The 18,028-nt window shown below is 49.6% G+C and overlaps 1 protein-coding gene across 1 annotated transcript; it reads left to right on the forward strand.

Moving 5' to 3' along the window:
* Window positions 1-746: 746 nt before the first annotated feature.
* Window positions 747-17,220, forward strand: SUB1 (SUB1 regulator of transcription). The gene is made up of 5 exons (XM_004605564.2): window positions 747-830; window positions 3,102-3,174; window positions 5,397-5,516; window positions 11,895-12,003; window positions 14,142-17,220. The coding sequence occupies exons 2-5, from the start codon at window positions 3,103-3,105 to the stop codon at window positions 14,219-14,221; spliced, it is 381 nt and encodes a 126-aa protein (XP_004605621.1). The 5' UTR covers window positions 747-830; window position 3,102; the 3' UTR covers window positions 14,222-17,220.
* The last annotated feature ends 808 nt before the right edge of the window (window positions 17,221-18,028 follow it).

The following is an 18,028-nucleotide window of genomic DNA, read 5'->3' on the forward strand; positions in this document are numbered from 1 at the left end:
GTGTCCCAGCTCAGCACAAACACGCAGTGCAGGGGCTGAAAGGGGAGCCAATCCCTTCACCTCCTGCAACTCATTTAGCCCAGTTGACCCTGTCTTCCTCCTCCATAAAGTGGAGAGCACAAACTATTCACAGATTGGAAAGTACCTGTTGGGATGAGTAACAAATGGAAAGTGCCACGGGCAGTGCCCAGCGCACAGTTGATGCCGTGATGTGTGTGTTGGGTAAATAGAACTTTATTCTTTAACTGGTCAGTCTATTAGCTATATATTTCTTTTGCGATCTGTCAACTTCCTTACTCTTCCAAGGACTTCGGTTTAGGGATGAAGATGTGTGTGTAGTCAAAGTCTTTTGAAGATGCCTGGAATTTTCTAGAATCAAATGCTGTGACTTTGCTTTCCTTCCTTCTTCTATCATTACCAAATACTGGGGGTGGGGCGGGGGGAAGCGGGAAGGGATATTGACGGAAAACAGGTTATACATTTTAATTTTTCTTTTGAGTGTGAGCTGTTCCCTATAATACAAGAAACATGCACGGATTGCCCAGGTGGTCTCTGCTTGTCATTCATGTTTTGCCGGACCTTCCATCCACCGATAGGGAAGCTCCAACGCTCAGCCTCATTCCGGAGGCAAGACCGACGTCCAGGACGTCGGGCGGTCCCTTTAAGGACCTGGAAAGGGTCTCCGGGTAGGGTTCGCCGGCAGGCCCCGCCCCATCACGTGCCCGGAGCGCCAATGGGAGGCGGCCGGCGCCTCTTGGCCGCCGTCATTTCCGGTTCTCTGTCATTCGCGAGCGAGCAGGCTGCAAGCGGGTCGGCTGCCTTCGCGGAGCGTGAGTGCGCGGGACCCCGCCCCCACCCCTTCCCATCCCCCCTCCCGGGCCGGCCGCGAGGCCCCCGGCCGCCGTGCACCCTTCCGCGCCGCCAGCCCCCTTCCCCGCCCCCGGCCTCTCCGCGGACCCCGCTGGTCGGCCCTGCCCGCCAGCCCCACGCGTGCCCCGGCCCCTGCGCGCCCGCCGCCGGTTGGCGAGAACGGCCTGGGGGGCGGCGGGCTGGGGGTGGGGGTGACCGGGACGCCCCCCACCCCTTGGCCCCTCCCGCCCCGAGACCATGTGGGTCGACCCGGGCCCGGGAGGAGGCGCGTGCGGGGATCCGGACGTGCCCGAGGTGGCGCCGGGCTCCCCCGCTCCTGCTCCCCAGATCTGCCGGGTGTGGAGGGGGATGCGGGGGGGAGGGGGAGGGCGGGCCGGGGGTGGGGGGCCTGGGAGTGGGGTTGGGGGGGAGGGAAGAGGACGCTTCGAGGGAAGAAAATGGCGCTGGGCGCTGCGCCCTCCCCCCCGCACCCGCACCCGCGCGGACTCCGCGCCGCCTCCAGCGCCCACCCGGGCCCGGCGCGTGCCCCCCGCCTCGTCCCGGGGCGGCCCCCGCGGTGGGGGGCCCTTGTCCCGGCGCGGGTTTTTCTCGCCTCTTTGCTAATTCACCTCCCTCCCCCCTGCCTCCCCCAGGCCCCCACCCGGGGCCTGCACGGCAGCAGCGCCGGGCGCCGAGGGAGGGTCCCGTGCCCTGGGCCCGGTGCGTGGTGGGGAGGGTCCGCCCTCACCCCCGAGTGCATGGGAGGGGGCCCTTCGCGGGATCTAAACGGCCCGGCCCGGCCGTGTTCGTTTGGGCCCGTCGTGGGCTCCCGAAATGAACGTTTTGTTTTTTTTTTAAAGGATTTGGTGGGGGGGCTCTCCCCCTCCTCTGCCCCGCCCCCACACAGTTGCAGGAGAGAGTTGGGCCGTGGGGGGGGCAGGGGGGGGCGTGGGCTGGTTCAGATCCGATCCGGGGCGTGCGCCCCGCTCCGCTGCTCGCAAAGGCCCCGCAGGCTCCGAGCTCCGAGCGCCTGTAAAAGAACAGATGGTCCCTCTCCCCCCGCCCCCCCCTCGGTGGCCCGGCGGTTTTCCAGGGAGAAAATTGCTCTGCGTGCGCTTTAATTGCCTTTAAAAAACGTTTCCTGGCGTTATTAGCGAGCATAAAAGGCAACCAAATGGATCCCGGGGAGGAGGTGGAGGAGGAGGAGGTGCAGAGCCCGGGGTCGGGCGCAAAACGTGGGGATGGACGGCCGGGCGCCTAGGGGCCTTTCTGAGATGGGGGGGGGGGACCACGACGGGCATGGCCCACTCCGACCTTGACCTCCTGTGCGGGTAGGGGCTCCTTGGGACCCCTTGGGTCTGCTGTTGCTGGAGCGCAGTTTGGGGAGGGAAAAAATGAAGCCTTTGTGACTCAGCCGACATTCCTTGTTGTGTGTGGGCACGGGGGCATCCAGGAGCGGAATAAGGCCCAGCTGGACCTGGAGACGCCCCAGAGACTCGGGGGGCGGGGGGTTTCCTTCTTATCCAGAGCCAGGAGTGCCGGGGATAGAGGTACTAAGCATAGAGGTACTAAGCGGGCCTTGAAACGTGGGGTTTGGCTCTAAGCAGACTGTGCTTCTTTCAAATGCAGAGGCCCAGGCGGGCTGGTACCCAGGACACTCTCAGCATCACAGGAGCTTTGGGCCTCCGTGTGTGAGGGGCTCGGGGAAATAAGGCCAGGCCGGAATTGGGGGCAAGGGTTTCAGTCGCCCTCTTGTGAGCGCTGAATCGTGCCTCGCGTGGTGACGCATGGTGGCCGCTGAATCAGCCCTTGGTATGTGGCTAGAATGGCTGCAGGGCCAAGGCAGATTGAGAGCACAGGCAGAGCCGGAACCCGGGGGTGGCCGTGGCAGCGTTAGGTGGAGGTGGGCGAGGTGGAAGACCGAGCTATCCTGAGACGCAGGAGGGAGGCAGCCCTGCAGGCCCAGGTTCTTCTGGGGTCAGCAGTGGTGACCCATGCTGGCAGCCTTGTTTCCCCCCTCCCCTGCCCAGAAGCTTCTGTCTCAGTCCCGTGTAGCAGGAAAAGACCCGTTGGCCTGAGGAAGATAAGAGATACCCGGGACTTGGTTCTTGCTGGGCGCTTGTCACTGGGGAAGAGCGAAGACCTCAGGCCTTCTGTGGCTCTTGCGTAAACACTGTGGTGGAACTGGGTTTGGATGGGGGGCTGGGACACTGTGTAATTATTCACGGTGCTTTTTTTTTTTCCCCTTGCAGAATGCCTAAGTCAAAGGAACTTGTTTCTTCAAGCTCTTCTGGCAGTGACTCTGACAGTGAAGTGGACAAAAAGGTGACTGGGCTGCCCCGAGCTATTGCAGTGACCCCTCCCAGGCATCTCTGAAGGGCGACAAACAGATGAGGACCTCCCCAGGAGGGCCAGCGTTGACCCCTGCACCCGGGGCACTTACACAGCCCTGGGCCCTAGCGGGCCTGAGCCCTCGACTCCCGCCCGGCTTCGGTGGAGGGGTTTCAGCAATCTCGGAGCTCACCGAAGAGCTCAGGTCATAGATGGCCCCAGGAGAAGGGCCTGAGAATGAGGCCAGAGCAGCTACTTGCCCGTGCTTAGAAACCTGCCTGCCCAGAGAGAGTGCCTGCTGGAGGTGTCCGCCACATGTGGTCCCTAAGCACAGAACAACCAGGAGCGAGCCCTAAGCACTGCTGGGGGTGGCGGCACCCCCCACCCCCAAACCATATCCCTAATGTGTTATGGTTGAATTACCTTCAACTCCTTGAGTGCAGAATTTGATTGATACCACTGGTATTTATCCAGCCTGCCAAGGATTGTTTAAGATGTAGGCGTATTCCCTTTGAAGTTAGAGTACACTTCGTTGGCCACCTCCCCATAGATTGATACGCCGTATATTATAGGCATTTTGGAATTGCCCACTTGGTGATAAATAGCCCCCCCCCTTTTTTTTTTCCTGTGTGAAGTGGTAGCTATGCTGTAAGTGGTGCATTCTGCTTAACCAGGAACCTCGGTGAGCACCGTTCCTTCCAGAAAGTACTTTCCTTGACCCTCTCCAAGTGATGGTACATCTCATCTTGGCTGAGTTGATTGTATCTTTGGGAGAACTCTGGAGGTGAATACAGACTGTGTTACCACCTGCACAGTTGAAATAAGGCTTCACAGCGTACACAGCAATACTTGCGCAGAAGCCCCCGACCCCCCTTTTTTGTTTGTTTTTAAGACTATGTCTAGTGGTGCTGTCTTCCTGCCCCTTCTTCAGAGTTTTAATTTGCCTGTGGTGTAACATTTGAATAATTTTATTTAATATGTTTTTATTGAGCTTTTATATGCCAGCCATAGACCAGCTCTCTAGGAAGAGCTAGACACTGATATAACAACTTGCTTTTGCTCATCTTTTACTCTTTTTTTTTTTTTTGAGTCACAGCTGGTGATGTTCAGGTGTTTCTCCTGGCTCTTCACTCAGGAATTACTCCTGGTGGTGCTCAAGGGGCCATATGCCATATGGGATGCTGGGGATCGAACCCTGGTTGGCCTTATGCAAAGCAAATACCCTACCTGTGCACGATCGCCTCGGCCCCTGCTTTTATTGATCTGAGTTAGTTTTTGCTGTTTGTCTCAAATAGTACTATTAGTCTCGTAGCCCTTAAATAAAGTAGCCTACTTTTCCAGTGTCTATACACTTACACATTACATTTTTACCAAACTTCATTGAATGATGTCTAGTATCATTGAACATCTAAGTAGGTTTTCAAGCGTATGACTGCCCTCTACTGTTAGGGTCGGAAACTACAGGCTCTTTCTGAGAATGAGGTCATTTGGGAACCTTTTATAATTTGCTTTTATTTGTTTCGGGGTTTGGGACCATCCAGGATGGTGTGGGGTGGAGGTGAGGGGTTGCCGAGCCTGGGCCTTCTGCATGCAAAGCATGTCCGGAAGCCCTTTGAGCAATCTCCCAGGCCCATAATAAAGGGTGCTTTAAAGGGTTTTGATATTGAATGCTAGTCCAACACATTGCTGCCTGTATCCAGTAATACTTTTTAATGAGAGAAAGTTCTTGAGTAGTTGACCTAGTACCCAGAACTAAGTATAAAACAGCTTGCTTAGCTTGCTCATAAACTTTATAGGCCAATTGTGAGCTAATCATATCCTAGAAGTGGAATGCTGGTATTGTTCTTAATTACTGTGTTCCCTTTGTAAAACTAACTGATTAGCGTTAGCAGACCCGTGGCTTCTGAAAGTTAATTCAAAGGCAGTCCTACCTTTTTCCTTTTATTTTTCCTCTCCCAAAGCAGTCTTAGGTGGGGCCCTGGTCTGTCTGATCACTTCCGTAGAGTAAACTCACTGACCTGTCTTTGGGTTCCTCGGGAGCACAGTTTGGAAACCCTTTGCCAGTGCTAGGTTAATTTTACTGTTCTTCGGCAAGTGAAACTATGAAATATTTATGTTCTGTGGTAGTGTTTAGATCTGTAGTCCTACCAAGTGACCGAGTCTTGACCTGAGATGTTTGTGGGAGAGTTACAGCCATTTCTCGTTTTTCTTTCAAGTTGAAGAGGAAAAAGCAAGTGACTCCAGAAAAACCCGTGAAAAAGCAAAAGACCGGGGAAACTTCCCGAGCCTTGGCGTCGTCCAGGCAGAGCAGCAGCAGGGACGACAACATGTTCCAGGTGGGTGTCCTCTGTCCAGACAGCGGGTCCGATTGGGTCTGAGACGGGCCAAGTCCCATCATCTGGTAATGTTTAATGATCTCTTACGTCTGGTGTAATCCTTTTAAGGGTGCTCATGAAATGTAAGAACACACTAGGAGAAAGGAAATTAGTTCATATGCTATTGTTGGAGTCGGAGAGATCTGCGATGTTAGAACAGTGAGAGTTTGCAGCCAGGTCTGTGGGCCCGCGGGCTGGAATGCCGGCCTGCATGTGGGTGAACTGGGATTGACACCTGGTACCACTTGGTCCCCCTGAGAGCGCTGGGTCCCCTTTTTGCACGGAGCCAGGAAGAGTCCCTAAGCACCATTTCTCAGGGTTTTTTTTTCTCCCCAAACTAAAAAATAAAGCAATATCAATTTAAAAGATAGAAATAGTCTTTTTACCAGTATGTTAAGGGGCCAGAGCGATACTACACTGGGCAGGTAGGGCGCTGGCCTTGCACACGGCTGACCCAGGTGTGTTCTCCAGCTCCCATCTCTGAGCACCACCCAGAATGATCCCTCAGTTCAGAGCCAGGAGTAAGTCCCGAGCACTGCCAGCTGTGGCTCAAATTCCCACCCACCCCCCAAAATAAAGTCCCAAAGCAGTTGGGACGATCAGGCTGGTATCAAACTGTCCTGGGGAGGATGCAGCGGATGGCCAGGAATGGGCTTCGGGGTCCTGGAATAGACTTGCCGTGTGTGAGTTGAAGAGTGAGGGAGAGGGGGGAGTTCGTTAGTGGGATTCCATGAAAACACCCCTGGCCGGTATTGCCCGTCTCGGGTTTCCCGATGCAGGGAGGTGCGTGGGCATGGTTGTGGAGCCAGCGGATGCAGGCGAGCGTGATCCCTTGGGTGGCTGGGCCGAAGTCCGTGTGTGAGGTGCCGAGGGCCGATCTCCCAAAGGAGACCTGGTGCCGGTGACTAACGGTCAGCTAGAACGGCCTGGACCCGCGCTCCTTAGCCTTCTGCCCCGCTGTGGAGCAGCAGCTGTCTGTGTGCCATGCCACAGACTCGCAGTGATGACCAGGGGGCAGGCCGGGGCTTTCCGACCTCCCCCACACACTGTCCCCTCTGCTCCTGGCCCAGTGGCTTGAAGAACGCTGGACCGGAAGCGTGAAGACCAGTTTCAAATTTCAGGCTGAAGGGATAAAGGTTAGTGATGATGAGGGAGAGAAGTTTTAATGGCAGAGGCGGTACGTTTGCCTTTGGGGGCCTGACTGAAAATGCTGCAAGAAGGAACCCGTGCCGCGTGACCCTGGGAAGCCGGAGGAGCGTTCTTCAGGAGTCGAGTGTGGTGATGGAGGGGCCTGCTGAACCGAGAGGGGAGGGGAAGTGGAGGGGGACAGTACGAAGCAGGGCTCAGTTGGATGATTCCAGCGAGGAGGCTTAGGGAGCGGCCAGCAGCAGAGGTGGCGCTGCAGTCACCTGACTGTCATCAGAAAGTGAGTGCACGTACGTAGACGTGTTTTATGTATCAAGTACAGGTTTTAATGCCATGGGGATGTTTTTGATTGGGAGCAGGCACAGATGGCAGTGCTCAGGGTTTACTCCCGGCTCTGTGCTCAGGGAGGACTCCTGGTTGTGTTTGGGGGTCCGTATTCATGCCGGGAATGGAATCCAGGTCTTCTGTGAGCAAGGCAAGCACCCTCCCCGCTGTACTGTCTCCAGCCCTGAACATGGCAGTTTTCAAAAGACAGTGCCAGCTTGAAGGGTGAGAAGGGAAAGGGAAACGATATTTTTATTCCCCTCTGCCTTGTCGGTGTAAAGAGAAACATGATGAGTATTAAACATTGGAGATTTACCGATAGCAAGAAATGGTAACAATGAGAGGAGAAATAAATTATTACAAGTTGGGGGGGGGGCTACCCCCAGCTGTGGAACATTCCCCCTGCCCCCGACTTGTTCCTGGCTCTGCTTGGGGATCATTCCTGGCGGTGCTCACTGTCCATCGAACCAGAGCTAGCTCGTGCCAGGAAAGCACCTTAATTCCAGCACTTGGCTTGCTCACAGAAGACCTGGGCTCAATTCCTGGTGTGAACATGGACACCCGAACACCACCAGGAGTCATCCTGGAGAACTGCTAGGTGTGCCCACCCCCAACCGAAAGTTTCAGAAATGAAATTTTTGATTGAAGTGACCTTTCACTGAATGTATCAAATGAAAACGCATGAAAAAAGAAAACTGATCCAAAAAATCCTTTGGTTGGGGTTTTAATTCTGACTCGTAATTTAGGATCTAGGAAGAGTGATTAGTAGTACCATGAATTGTATGTAAGGAAGTGTGATGGGAGTGTCCTCTCTGTGGGTGGAAATTGATAGTGTGTTATATTTCCGGGAGGACTTGCAGTGTGCTAGATGTGAATTGATAGCCAGGTAGACGTGCTTTGTGGTTCCATGGAATTCATAGGTTTGAGATGGTACATAGGTGAATTCCGTGATATAGAAACACAGGAGGTCAGGGTCCGGGCTGGGAGGTCAGAGGGCAGAGAGAACCAAGCACGAGAGGGATGGCACTCAGAGCTGGACCGGGTGTAGGAGAGGGACTGGGTTCAAAGCAGTGCAGGAGTTAGGGGCTCCTGAGAGGAGCCTGGGCAGCACGTGAAGCGCTTCCTGTTGGGAGGGTATTTTAGGGGACGGTTTTGTGAGTTTCAAGTACGGGGGAAAATCCTCAGAGATCAGAGTAAATGTAAAATCTCTGACAGGAGGGGCCTGGGGGATGAGTCTGAGGACTGGCGCACATGTGTCACACTTTGGACACCTCTTTGGCATTGCTGCAGTCCTTCAGGTCCAGTTTCTCGTGTCTGCTTTGCTGAAGAGCAGATAGGGTTGGGGCGAAGGCCCAAGAGCCCTGACCCCTGCCTCGGCCTGGCTTCTCAGCACCCTCGTGAGTGCTTCTCAGCACTCAGTCTTGGAAGCCCAGGCTGAAAGCCAGTAGATCTGGAATTGACAAGTGGATTTTGTTGGTTGGTTTTGTTCTGTTAAGAGTTGTAAATGCACTTTTAACAGTCCGTGAAATTATTTTGTATTTGAAAGGAGTAAATTGGCTCTTTCAGTTTGTCTCTTGGTTTTGTGCCACTCCCGGCAGTGTCCAGGGCCGACTCCTGGCTCTGCATTCGGGAGTCTCTCCTGGTGGACTCAGGGGACCTTACGTGGTGCCTGGGTTTGAACTTGGATTGGCCACATGCAAGTTAAGCATACTACTCCCTGGACTATCGCTCCGGCCCCTCCGTTAACCCATTTACATGGTTTACTGGAGAGCTGGAGACATAGTGCAGTGGGCAGGGCACTAAGCCAGCGTGCTACTGGCCCAGGTTTGATTCCAGACACCCCATTTGATCCCTCTGCCCCACCAGGACTGATTCCTGAGTACCTGAGCACCACTGGGTGTGGCCCAGAGACAAAACAGAACAAAGTTCTAGTTACTGGGAATTTAGTATTATAGGTACCAAGGAGACACAGAGAAGATGAAAGGACTAAGCACCGATAGTGTCAGCTGTGGGAATTTGATACAGTCACTCTTAAAGGTTAATGAAAGGTAGCGTGGGGAAAGGTGTGCAGTGCAGGTCACGATGGATGCTTTATCGAGGAGGAATGAGGACGGAGGTGGTCGATAAGCACCAGAGGAAAGGGAAAGAATGCGCATAGGAGTGGGATATGAGAGGTCAGAATTCAGAATTGGGAGTGGAGGGGAGAGAGTTAACGACACCTAAATACGTAATGAATTTCATTTTCTCTATAAAGCTTTCATGGGCATAATCCACATTCCAGAAGAATAAGAAATTTAGTTTGAAATGGAAAAGTAACGAAAAAAGATGCCTTAACTGAGACCCGAGGAAGCAGTTGAGGCAAGCTAAGAACCATAATCCTTCACGTAAATGAGTCTGCACAATTGTAGTTCCAATAAAAGGGAAAGACAGTAAATAATAAAGGAATCAGGATTGGCAAGGAGGAAAATGTCATTCTAAGATGATGTGCTGTAAGCACAAAAGTCAGAGCTAGCTTTGACAAGGGAGGTCTGTTGTTCGGAAGTAGAGCACTTGCCTTACCTGTGTGAGGCTTGAGTTTAATCCCTGCGCTGTAAAAAGAACACCAAAAATTGTAACGGGTTTTATGTTGGTAAGATCGAAGAAGAGGCAGGAAGAAGAGAGGTATTGGATGAATTAAATTTCTTTCCCCCGTTTTCCTCCTGGGCCTGGACTAGGTTTGGGTGGGGACACACTCTCTACCGCAGCATGAAGCGGCCGCAGAAGTGCTTACAGCTGCTGTGGGGTGAAATCTTTTGTTTATGGTTTGTATCGAACAAATACTTGCTGTGAAATGCATAAAAAATATCTTTCTCCTTTTTCTGGCTCTAGTGCTGACCCATGTGTTCTGGGGTCATTGTGAGAAAGACACCATCTCAACTAAATGAAGGCACATCACTTTCCTATTTAAAAACAAAATTATGTTAATTTTTTTATGTTTTGTTTTTGGGGTCACACCCAGCAGTGCTAAGTGGTTATTCCTGGCTTTGCACTCAGGAATTACTCCTGGCTTGCTTGGGGATCATATGGGATGCCAGGGAACAAATCGGGGTTGGCTGCGTGCAAGGCAGATGCCCTGCCAGCTGTACTAGCTTTCTGGCCCCACGTCTCCATTTTTCACATCGACAGAATTTGTCAGGTCAAAGAGATAGTAAAGCAGGTTGTTTGCCTTGCATGCAGCCAACTCGGACTCAATCCCTGGCACACCCCATATGGTCTTCTGAGTCTGCCAGGAGTGATCCCTGAGAGCAGAGCTAGGAGTAAGCCTTGAGCACTGCCAGATGTGCCCCCCCACACACTTGTAAAATAGCTCAGCCAGCATCTGGAGAGATAGGACATCAGGCAGGATGCTTGCCTTGAGGCCAACCCAGGGTCTATCCCTGATATCCCACATGGTCCTCAAACACTGCCAGGAGTAATCCCTGAGTGCAGAGCCAGGAGTCACCCCTGAGTATCTCAGGTGATGACTGCAAAGCAACCAGTAGCTCAACCAACATGGAACAACATGGTGGTTTCTTAAAATATTCTAAAATAGAGGCAGGGGATGTGGCTCGCCGATAAAGCTTTTGCATTCGTGAGGTCCTGTTTCCATTCCTGGAATCACTCAAAAAGAGAAAAAATTTGAGTAGAACTGCTGACTTGGTGTAGCACTCTATACAGAGCCAACCGCTGCTAGTTCCTACGGCTGGGTTTCTTTCATGATGATTTCTAGTGGGAAAGACCACTGAGCGGAGGCTTGGTCCTTCCCACTGTCTTGTCAGCATGGCGGCGTGGTGTTCACGTGATTGTGGGACCATCTGTTTTATCAGCTTCTTTCCCCTGCCCCCTCCCCTGGCCGACACCCTCCTTGCTGTGTCCATGGAGTCCTAGTCGGGGTTGCTGTGGTGGGCTGGTCCTCCCAGCAGAGCCCTGCAGCTGCCGGCTAGGCTGTCAGGTGCGATGGGATTTTCATTCTAGAAACTAATTTTGGAGCTGGATGCGTCGGGCAAAGGGCAGAGAGCTGAGTGCCCGGCACACCACGTCCAGTCCCTGCTCGCTCAGCTTCGCTGGACCCGAGCAGCCCCTGCGTCCCTAAGTATTGCTTGGGAGATCCCAGAAAAGAAGGAAAAAAGAAGTTGTGGAAAGGCACAACTGGAAAGTCAGGATGGAACAGTATTCCACCGTTCACATCCCGATTTCGCGTGTCCGTCTGTCCACTGATGGACATGGGGCTTGTTTTTGGCTCTCTGCTGCGCGGATATGTGCAGATACCTCTCCCAAACCTTGCCCCCACCTCCCTTTTCCCAGGTCTCCTATGCGGCGCCCAGCAGGTAACGCACAGGCTACTGGGTCTAGCAGTATGGGGGGTCATTGGGGAGACCCATGTGGTACCTGGGGGCGGGGCGGGCATCACACTGGGGATGGAGCTTGGGGCCTGGTGCAGCCTCCATTGCCTTGAGATCTTGAGCTGTCTCTCTGCCCCCCAGCTTGACTGTCTTTCAGTAATGCTTCCAGAAGTGGGGGTGCAGGGTCATGTAATAGTTCTGTTTCTCACACGTGCGTCTTGAGCACTGAGCCCCTGTTATAAAATAACTTTAAAGGAAACGCCATGTTGTTCCATACTGATTGAGCTGTCTTGCAAATTACTGTGACGTGAACATGATTGGTGATGTGATGTACACTTGGATAGTTCTTTTAAGATGGCTTCTTTCTCACAGTGACATGTCCCCTTTTATTTATTCTTTGTAATCAAGAATGTGTTCTGTCCCCTGTCAGTGTATAAGGAGCATGCAGCACTTGTGATGTACACCTGCATGCCAGTGTTGACGCGGACACCTTCTGTTTATTTTGCAGATTGGGAAAATGCGGTACGTGAGTGTGCGGGACTTTAAAGGGAAGGTCCTCATCGACATTAGAGAGTATTGGATGGACACGGAAGGTGAAATGAAGCCAGGAAGGAAAGGTGAGCTTTTTGCTTTGCTGAATTTGGCCCTACTAGTTTTGGGATGAATGGAAAATGATCTGAGTATCCTGGTATCCTGCCTTATTTAATTAAAGTTGCAGTACTGTGTTTAGTGCACTGGCACGGAAGCCCCTCCTTCAGTTCCCCCCCAGTCTTCCTGACACACAGTTCCTTCAGGCAGATGCCTGAGTAAAGCTATTGGGGTTAAACAGCTAAAAACCATACCCCTAATGTCATTTCAGTTACCTCCTAATTCATTTAAATTTAACTTATAAAAAAAAAACTATTAATTCTGAGGTATCAGGCACTGACTGAGAAATTGGAAAAATCTTGTTTTTAACATGTACTTGAATTTCAAGGATTTTTTTTTTTTTTGAGGGAGGAGGAGGGTTGGTTTACTCGTGGCAGTGCTTAGGCTGTTATGTCTTTACACTGGGCTGGTTTGGCAGTAAAGTGAGGATCATGCATTTTTGGTTTCTCAGAGCATACCAAGGTTATATTTGTACTATACTGTTGTCTGGTAAGTGACAACTAGTGTTATATCTAAAACCACGAACCTGTTGTATGACATGACATGAACTCATAAATAAGGGTTTAGTGGACTTCTTAAAAATACCAGTTAAGGGCCAGAGTGAGAATACAGCGGGGTCAGTGTTTGCCTTGCATGAGGCTGACCCAGGTTCGATCCCTGGCATCACATACCACCACCAGGAGTGATTCCTGAGTGCAGAGCCAGGAGTAACCCCTTAAGCATCTATGGGTATGACCCTCCCCAACATCCCCGAAAAAAAACCCAATTAGAAAATCTTTAATTTGCTTTAAAAAAAAACAGCCTCAGAAAGAAAGCCCAGCAATACGAGAGGGACGTCTTTGTTGGGCTGCCCTCTGTGCCTCCTTCATTTCTTCTGCCCCCTGCATGTCCCTTGGAAAGTCTCCGCTGCCTCTTTCAGGCTATCTTTGGATTAATTAAACTGTTTCCTCATAGCCTTGGATGTTTTCTTGTTCAAGATTGGTCATTCAGGTTGTTCCAGTGTGGACAGTGCCAGCTTTTCAATTCCTGCAAATACTAAAACAATCTGATTAGCTTTACGACCTTTCCTCGGTGGGTGTTATCTTAAGACGTTACATTCTCCTTTCAGCTCCATGGCCCACCAGCAGTTTTCTGAGAAACACATTAATTCTTCTAGTCTATGTTTCGCTGCATCTGTGGTTCTGGAGTTAGAGCATTCAGAGTTTTACCTAGGAATGCTCCCCTTCGTGCTTCTCGTCTCTGACATAGGAAAGCGGTGTCTTCAGCTGACATTTATCTTCAGCTGTGCTTAGGGATTGCTCAGTGTTAAAAATCAGGATAGCTAATTGAATCACTGACAACCCTTTGAAATTAAGGTCCCTTTAACAGATTAAGAGGAAGGGCCTTTCCCCCTGAAGTACTTAGTGATACTGAAACCGTGGGGTTTAAACCACCTGACAGCTTGACTCCAGAATGTACTTTCAACCAGAGCGTCTGTATTTAGTCTAAATAGCTAAATATCGACCAAGTCCTGGGGATTTTTTTCAAAGTAAAATGAATGCTTCTAGAAGAAATTGCCTGTCATGGACCTAGAGTTCCAGTGGAAATTTTGAGCAAATATTAAACAGAACTTCCTGTCTCTGGCCTGGCCTCTTTGCTCTGTTAATAAGCATATATATTTTTTTTATTTGAAGACATTTATTTTTGAATTTTTCAGACTGTCTCCCACATCCATGCCGCCCCACATTTTTCTTTCTCTTACCATTATATTCCTGAAATTCTTCTGAAATCTTCCACTCTGTAGTTAGCTACATCTTTATGTTTGCCATGTGTGATGAGACTTGAGTTTGGTTCTGTTTATATTAAGTGTATATAGGAAGTAATTTAGAAAATAACACGATTATTTCTAATATGTTTGAAGTGTTAGGTAAGTATCAAATCAAATAAGGTAATAAGGTTTTTGTGTTATGTCACAAACCACCTGGGAAATCCATATTGCAGGTTTTTTTTTTAAAAAAATAGCATTAATTTTCTTTCACAAGTCTGTGTATGTTTTGGGGTACTATACCACAACCAACACCAAAGAATAAGCATGGTTTTTAACTTTGCATTTTTAACTGTTGCCTAGGTATTTCTTTAAACCCTGAGCAGTGGAGCCAGCTGAAGGAGCAGATCGCCGACATTGATGATGCAGTAAGGAAACTGTAACCCCAGAGCCATCCATCGCCTGGACTGTTTTAGTTCTTTTAATCTGTCTTTTCACATTGGCTTTTGTTTTCTAACTGTTGTTTTCCAAGCGATTGTATATTTGGATTGCAGAATAATTTGTAAGATGAAGACTTTTTTTTTTTTAACGTGCATTATTAAAAATGTTCTGAGTGAAGCTCACTGTCACCTTTTTTAAGGAGGACGGCTTTGTGTCCCCCACGTAGTGTAAAATAAAATCACGTAACACAATCTCAACTGCCGTGGCCTTTTTTGATCAGAAAAGTTGGTACTGCTTAAGGCCCAGTGTATAGATCTTTTCATTTCAACTCAACTTTGGTATTTTCGAAAGATTTGCATTGTATTGAGTTTAAAAACCGCTTGTGAAACTCGTAGTTGATCAGGTTTTTTTCCAGCCAGATGTCTAGATGTCTTATCTTCTCTTGCCCCCGTTTTCCTTGGCTTCATTTTCCATAGAAACTCCGATGTTTCGTTTGCAGTTCACATTTTGCTGTGTTTCTTGAATTTTCTTAATTTGGAAAGTCTTTGTATAACTGTCACAATGTTATCCTAGGTACTTGTAATAACTGAAAACACTATATGAGGACTGCAATCACTGATTGACTGTCTCGATGTCATGGCCCAGAGAAGTGGCCCGGCTGGTATGGCAGTCGAGCCAGTCCTGTCACTCCCTAGTGTTCTGTGTAGTTAACGCTCAGTTGTGTGGGAAATAATGACTCCGGTCGTCTGATTTGCTTGCTCTTCCTCAGCGTGTTCACCATGGGATGATGTCTCTGAAATCAAACCCTGTTAACTAGATTAGGATTTAATAAAAATTGTGAAAACTCGGTAGTCTTAACATTTTACTTCCTGACATTGAGGATGGGACACAGCCAGGAAAAGCGCCGCCTTGCCGGTCCCAGGAGGTGATGTGGTCGGTCTCCAGAGGGAAGATGTGTGTTTTGGCCGGGGCACACGCAGCTGCTTTGGACTCGACCTGCTGGGCCTGACCTGGGGTGTCGCTGAGTTTCAGCAGGCATCCCGAAGTGGTTCCTACTGAACCCCACGATGAAGCAGGCGCAGATCCAGGCACAGATCTGAAGAGCCGTGAAGCAATAAATAGAGTGTCGTGTGCCTTAGGGAAAGAATGTGAGGGGCTTCAAGCCGAAACTGGAGATTGTGACACTAAAGAGGAAGAACTGTCTTCAGAGTAAATGATGAAGTGCTTTCTTTGATACTTATAGGACACAGTTTCAGGTAGGATAGTTAAAAATATTTCACGACGTCAAGTTTCAGGGAGCAGAAGGCACCAGAATATTCTTGACAGTTATTTCTGGTAGCCAGTCTCAGATGTTTATTGCCAAGTCAGAGTTCACGACTACACTGTTTGAGTACTGCATCTAAAACATTTTCTAGGACTGTCAAGGACTTGATATCAAAACTGATCTTCCAAGCAACTTAGAGTTACCTTTTCTTTAAAAAAAAAAAATTCTGTTTTAAGCATTTTTTACATTAAAAAAAAATTGCAGGTTTGATGCCCAGCTTCACATATGGTCACCATCAGGAGTAATTCCTGAGAGCAGAGCCAGGAGTAATTCATGAACATTGAGTTCCTAATGTATGGCCCGGCCCTCCCCGCCCCTAAAAAAAGAAAGCTTGTCTTTGGAGCACAGGGGGCCTGTTTGGTAGCTGTGGAAAGCATTCCTTATGTGCCTCACCAAGGGTAGTCTGAGCACAGAACTTTGAGTCGGGTAGAGGAGTGGATAATGGCACATTTCCTCGGTGTGTGACTATGGCGAAGGGATTTGCCTTAGGAAACAATGTGCTAGAGGAGATGGAGCTGAAACCTGAGGGCAAAGCGTTGCTAGCTATGCCATGAGGTTGTTCAAAACTTTCATATAGGGAGTGTTTCTCCGGCAGGATTTGGTAAGTTAACAGCAAAGCTCACTTACATGCATTACTGAGTCATGCAGTGTGTAGAGTTTAATCTGTGAGTCGGAAAGAGTGGAGAAGCAGATGAAAGTAGAAAGCGGGTTGGAGAAATCCCCAGTTTAACTGGCTGATCTGCTTCGCATGTGGACGGCCTGGGCTTATCCCCGTCACCATCAGGTGTGGCCCCCAAAATCCAGGAAACAGACATCGCATTCAAGAGAGTGTCTCCTTACACTTCTTCCTCCTGGTAAGATTTCTAGGAGGGGCTGGAGAGAGCTCTGGGCTAGAGTTGTGTGGTTTGCACACAGGAAACATTTTATTTTGTGGCAACATGTATGGCCCCCAGCTATGCCAGGACTGGCCCCTCTTCCCCCAGCATCATTAGATGTGTGTCCCCCCTAAAAAAAAAATTCTAGAAAGGTAAATGTTTGCATTCCAAGGCAGCCATTTCTTCTAATGCCAAAAGGAACTTTAATGGGCTCTGACAGGAATTTTAGGTGACTTAGCTTTATGTCTTTTAAAGTACCAATGTGTATGCGCTAATACTTATTTCAAGGAATAACCACTGAAAAAAGAAAAAAGGACTTTTCCTCCTTTGTGCTATAATGCCGAAGATCTTCTGAAGAATACGCCTACCTCATTAGCTACCAAACGGGCCACATGTGCTCCCAAAGTGATAATCTGATGTGTTTAGAAAGGAAAAAAATACATATATGTACATCCTAGCTTGAGTAGGAAGGATAAGAGAGGAACTGAGTGTTGTTTGAATGTTTCTGATGGAGGGCTGTTATTTTAAAGAGTACTAGCCTTGAGATAATCTTTCCAAAAATCCTTGGCAGTTCACTACGGAAATTCAGCGAAATGCGGTGGGTGTGTGGTTTTTTTTTTTTTTTAAATTGGAAGTGGTATTTATCCAGATCACTGTAGGGGAAATAACCAAGTCACAAGTATGTAATCCTGTAACTGTGGAATGAATACCTGTTCTGTGTCTGGTACATCTTCCAAGGAGATGGCAATGATGATAAAGCTCCGTATTGTTTTCAATGTTGAAATAAAAACGAGCAAACGTGTCCTGTGTGTCACCTTGGCGTCACAAGCATGCGGGAGAAGGGCTGCGTCAGGCGGAGGGGGTTTCAGTGAAGTCGGGCCCGGTGCCAGCGGGCTGTGTGGGGCCCAGGCTCCTGCGGCACTAAGGCATAATACAGCAGCCTCTGCCCTGCTTTTGCGGGTCATCACGTTCCTCGGTGGACTGAAATCTCTCCTGGACTCCTTTAAGTATTCAAGCTTTGCATTTTTAGTTTTTTTTTTTTTTTAATGAAACTTTATCAGACTTAAGCTTTATCTATTTAGACCTCTGTGTGTGTGTGTGTGTGTGTGTGTGTGTGTGGAGGGGGGTGTGTGTGTCACACCTTGCAGTGCTTGGGGCTTACACCTGGCTCTGTGTTCAGGGATCATTCTTGGTGGGTCTGGGGGTCCATAATAGGGTGTTAGGGTCCCCACGTCCCCACCTGGATCTGCCATGGGCAAGGCAGTGCCCAACCTAACTTACATGGACAAGGCAAGTCCTCTGGTCTCACTTGTTAAAATTTCTTAGGAAAACATATGTGGATCGGAGAATGCACACTTAGCTGCTGGTTAGCTTTTTAAGTAAAAGTTGGAGTCATGAAGAAGAAAAATAGTGCTTTACTTTTGTTTCTTTCTTTCTTTTTTTTTTTTTGCTTTTTTGGTCCCACCCAGCGATATTCAGGGGTTATTCCTGGCTCTGCATCAGGAATTACTCCTGGTGGTGCTCGGGGCACCATATGAGATGCCGGGGATCGAACCTGGCTCGACTTCATGTGCAAGGCAAACGCCCTACCTATTGCTCCAACCCTGAAA

Source organism: Sorex araneus, chromosome 1, assembly GCF_027595985.1.
Source record: "Sorex araneus isolate mSorAra2 chromosome 1, mSorAra2.pri, whole genome shotgun sequence".
NCBI classification, from domain to species: Eukaryota; Metazoa; Chordata; class Mammalia; order Eulipotyphla; family Soricidae; genus Sorex; species Sorex araneus.

Excerpts from the sequence above, each read along its gene's own strand:
- SUB1 (XM_004605564.2), top strand. The coding sequence starts at position 3,103 with ATGCCTAAGTCAAAGGAACTTGTTTCTTCAAGCTCTTCTGGCAGTGAC. Across the intron at positions 3,175-5,396 it reads ACAGTGAAGTGGACAAAAAG|TTGAAGAGGAAAAAGCAAGT; the intron begins GTGACTGGGCTG and ends TTTTCTTTCAAG. Across the intron at positions 5,517-11,894 it reads GGGACGACAACATGTTCCAG|ATTGGGAAAATGCGGTACGT; the intron begins GTGGGTGTCCTC and ends TTTATTTTGCAG.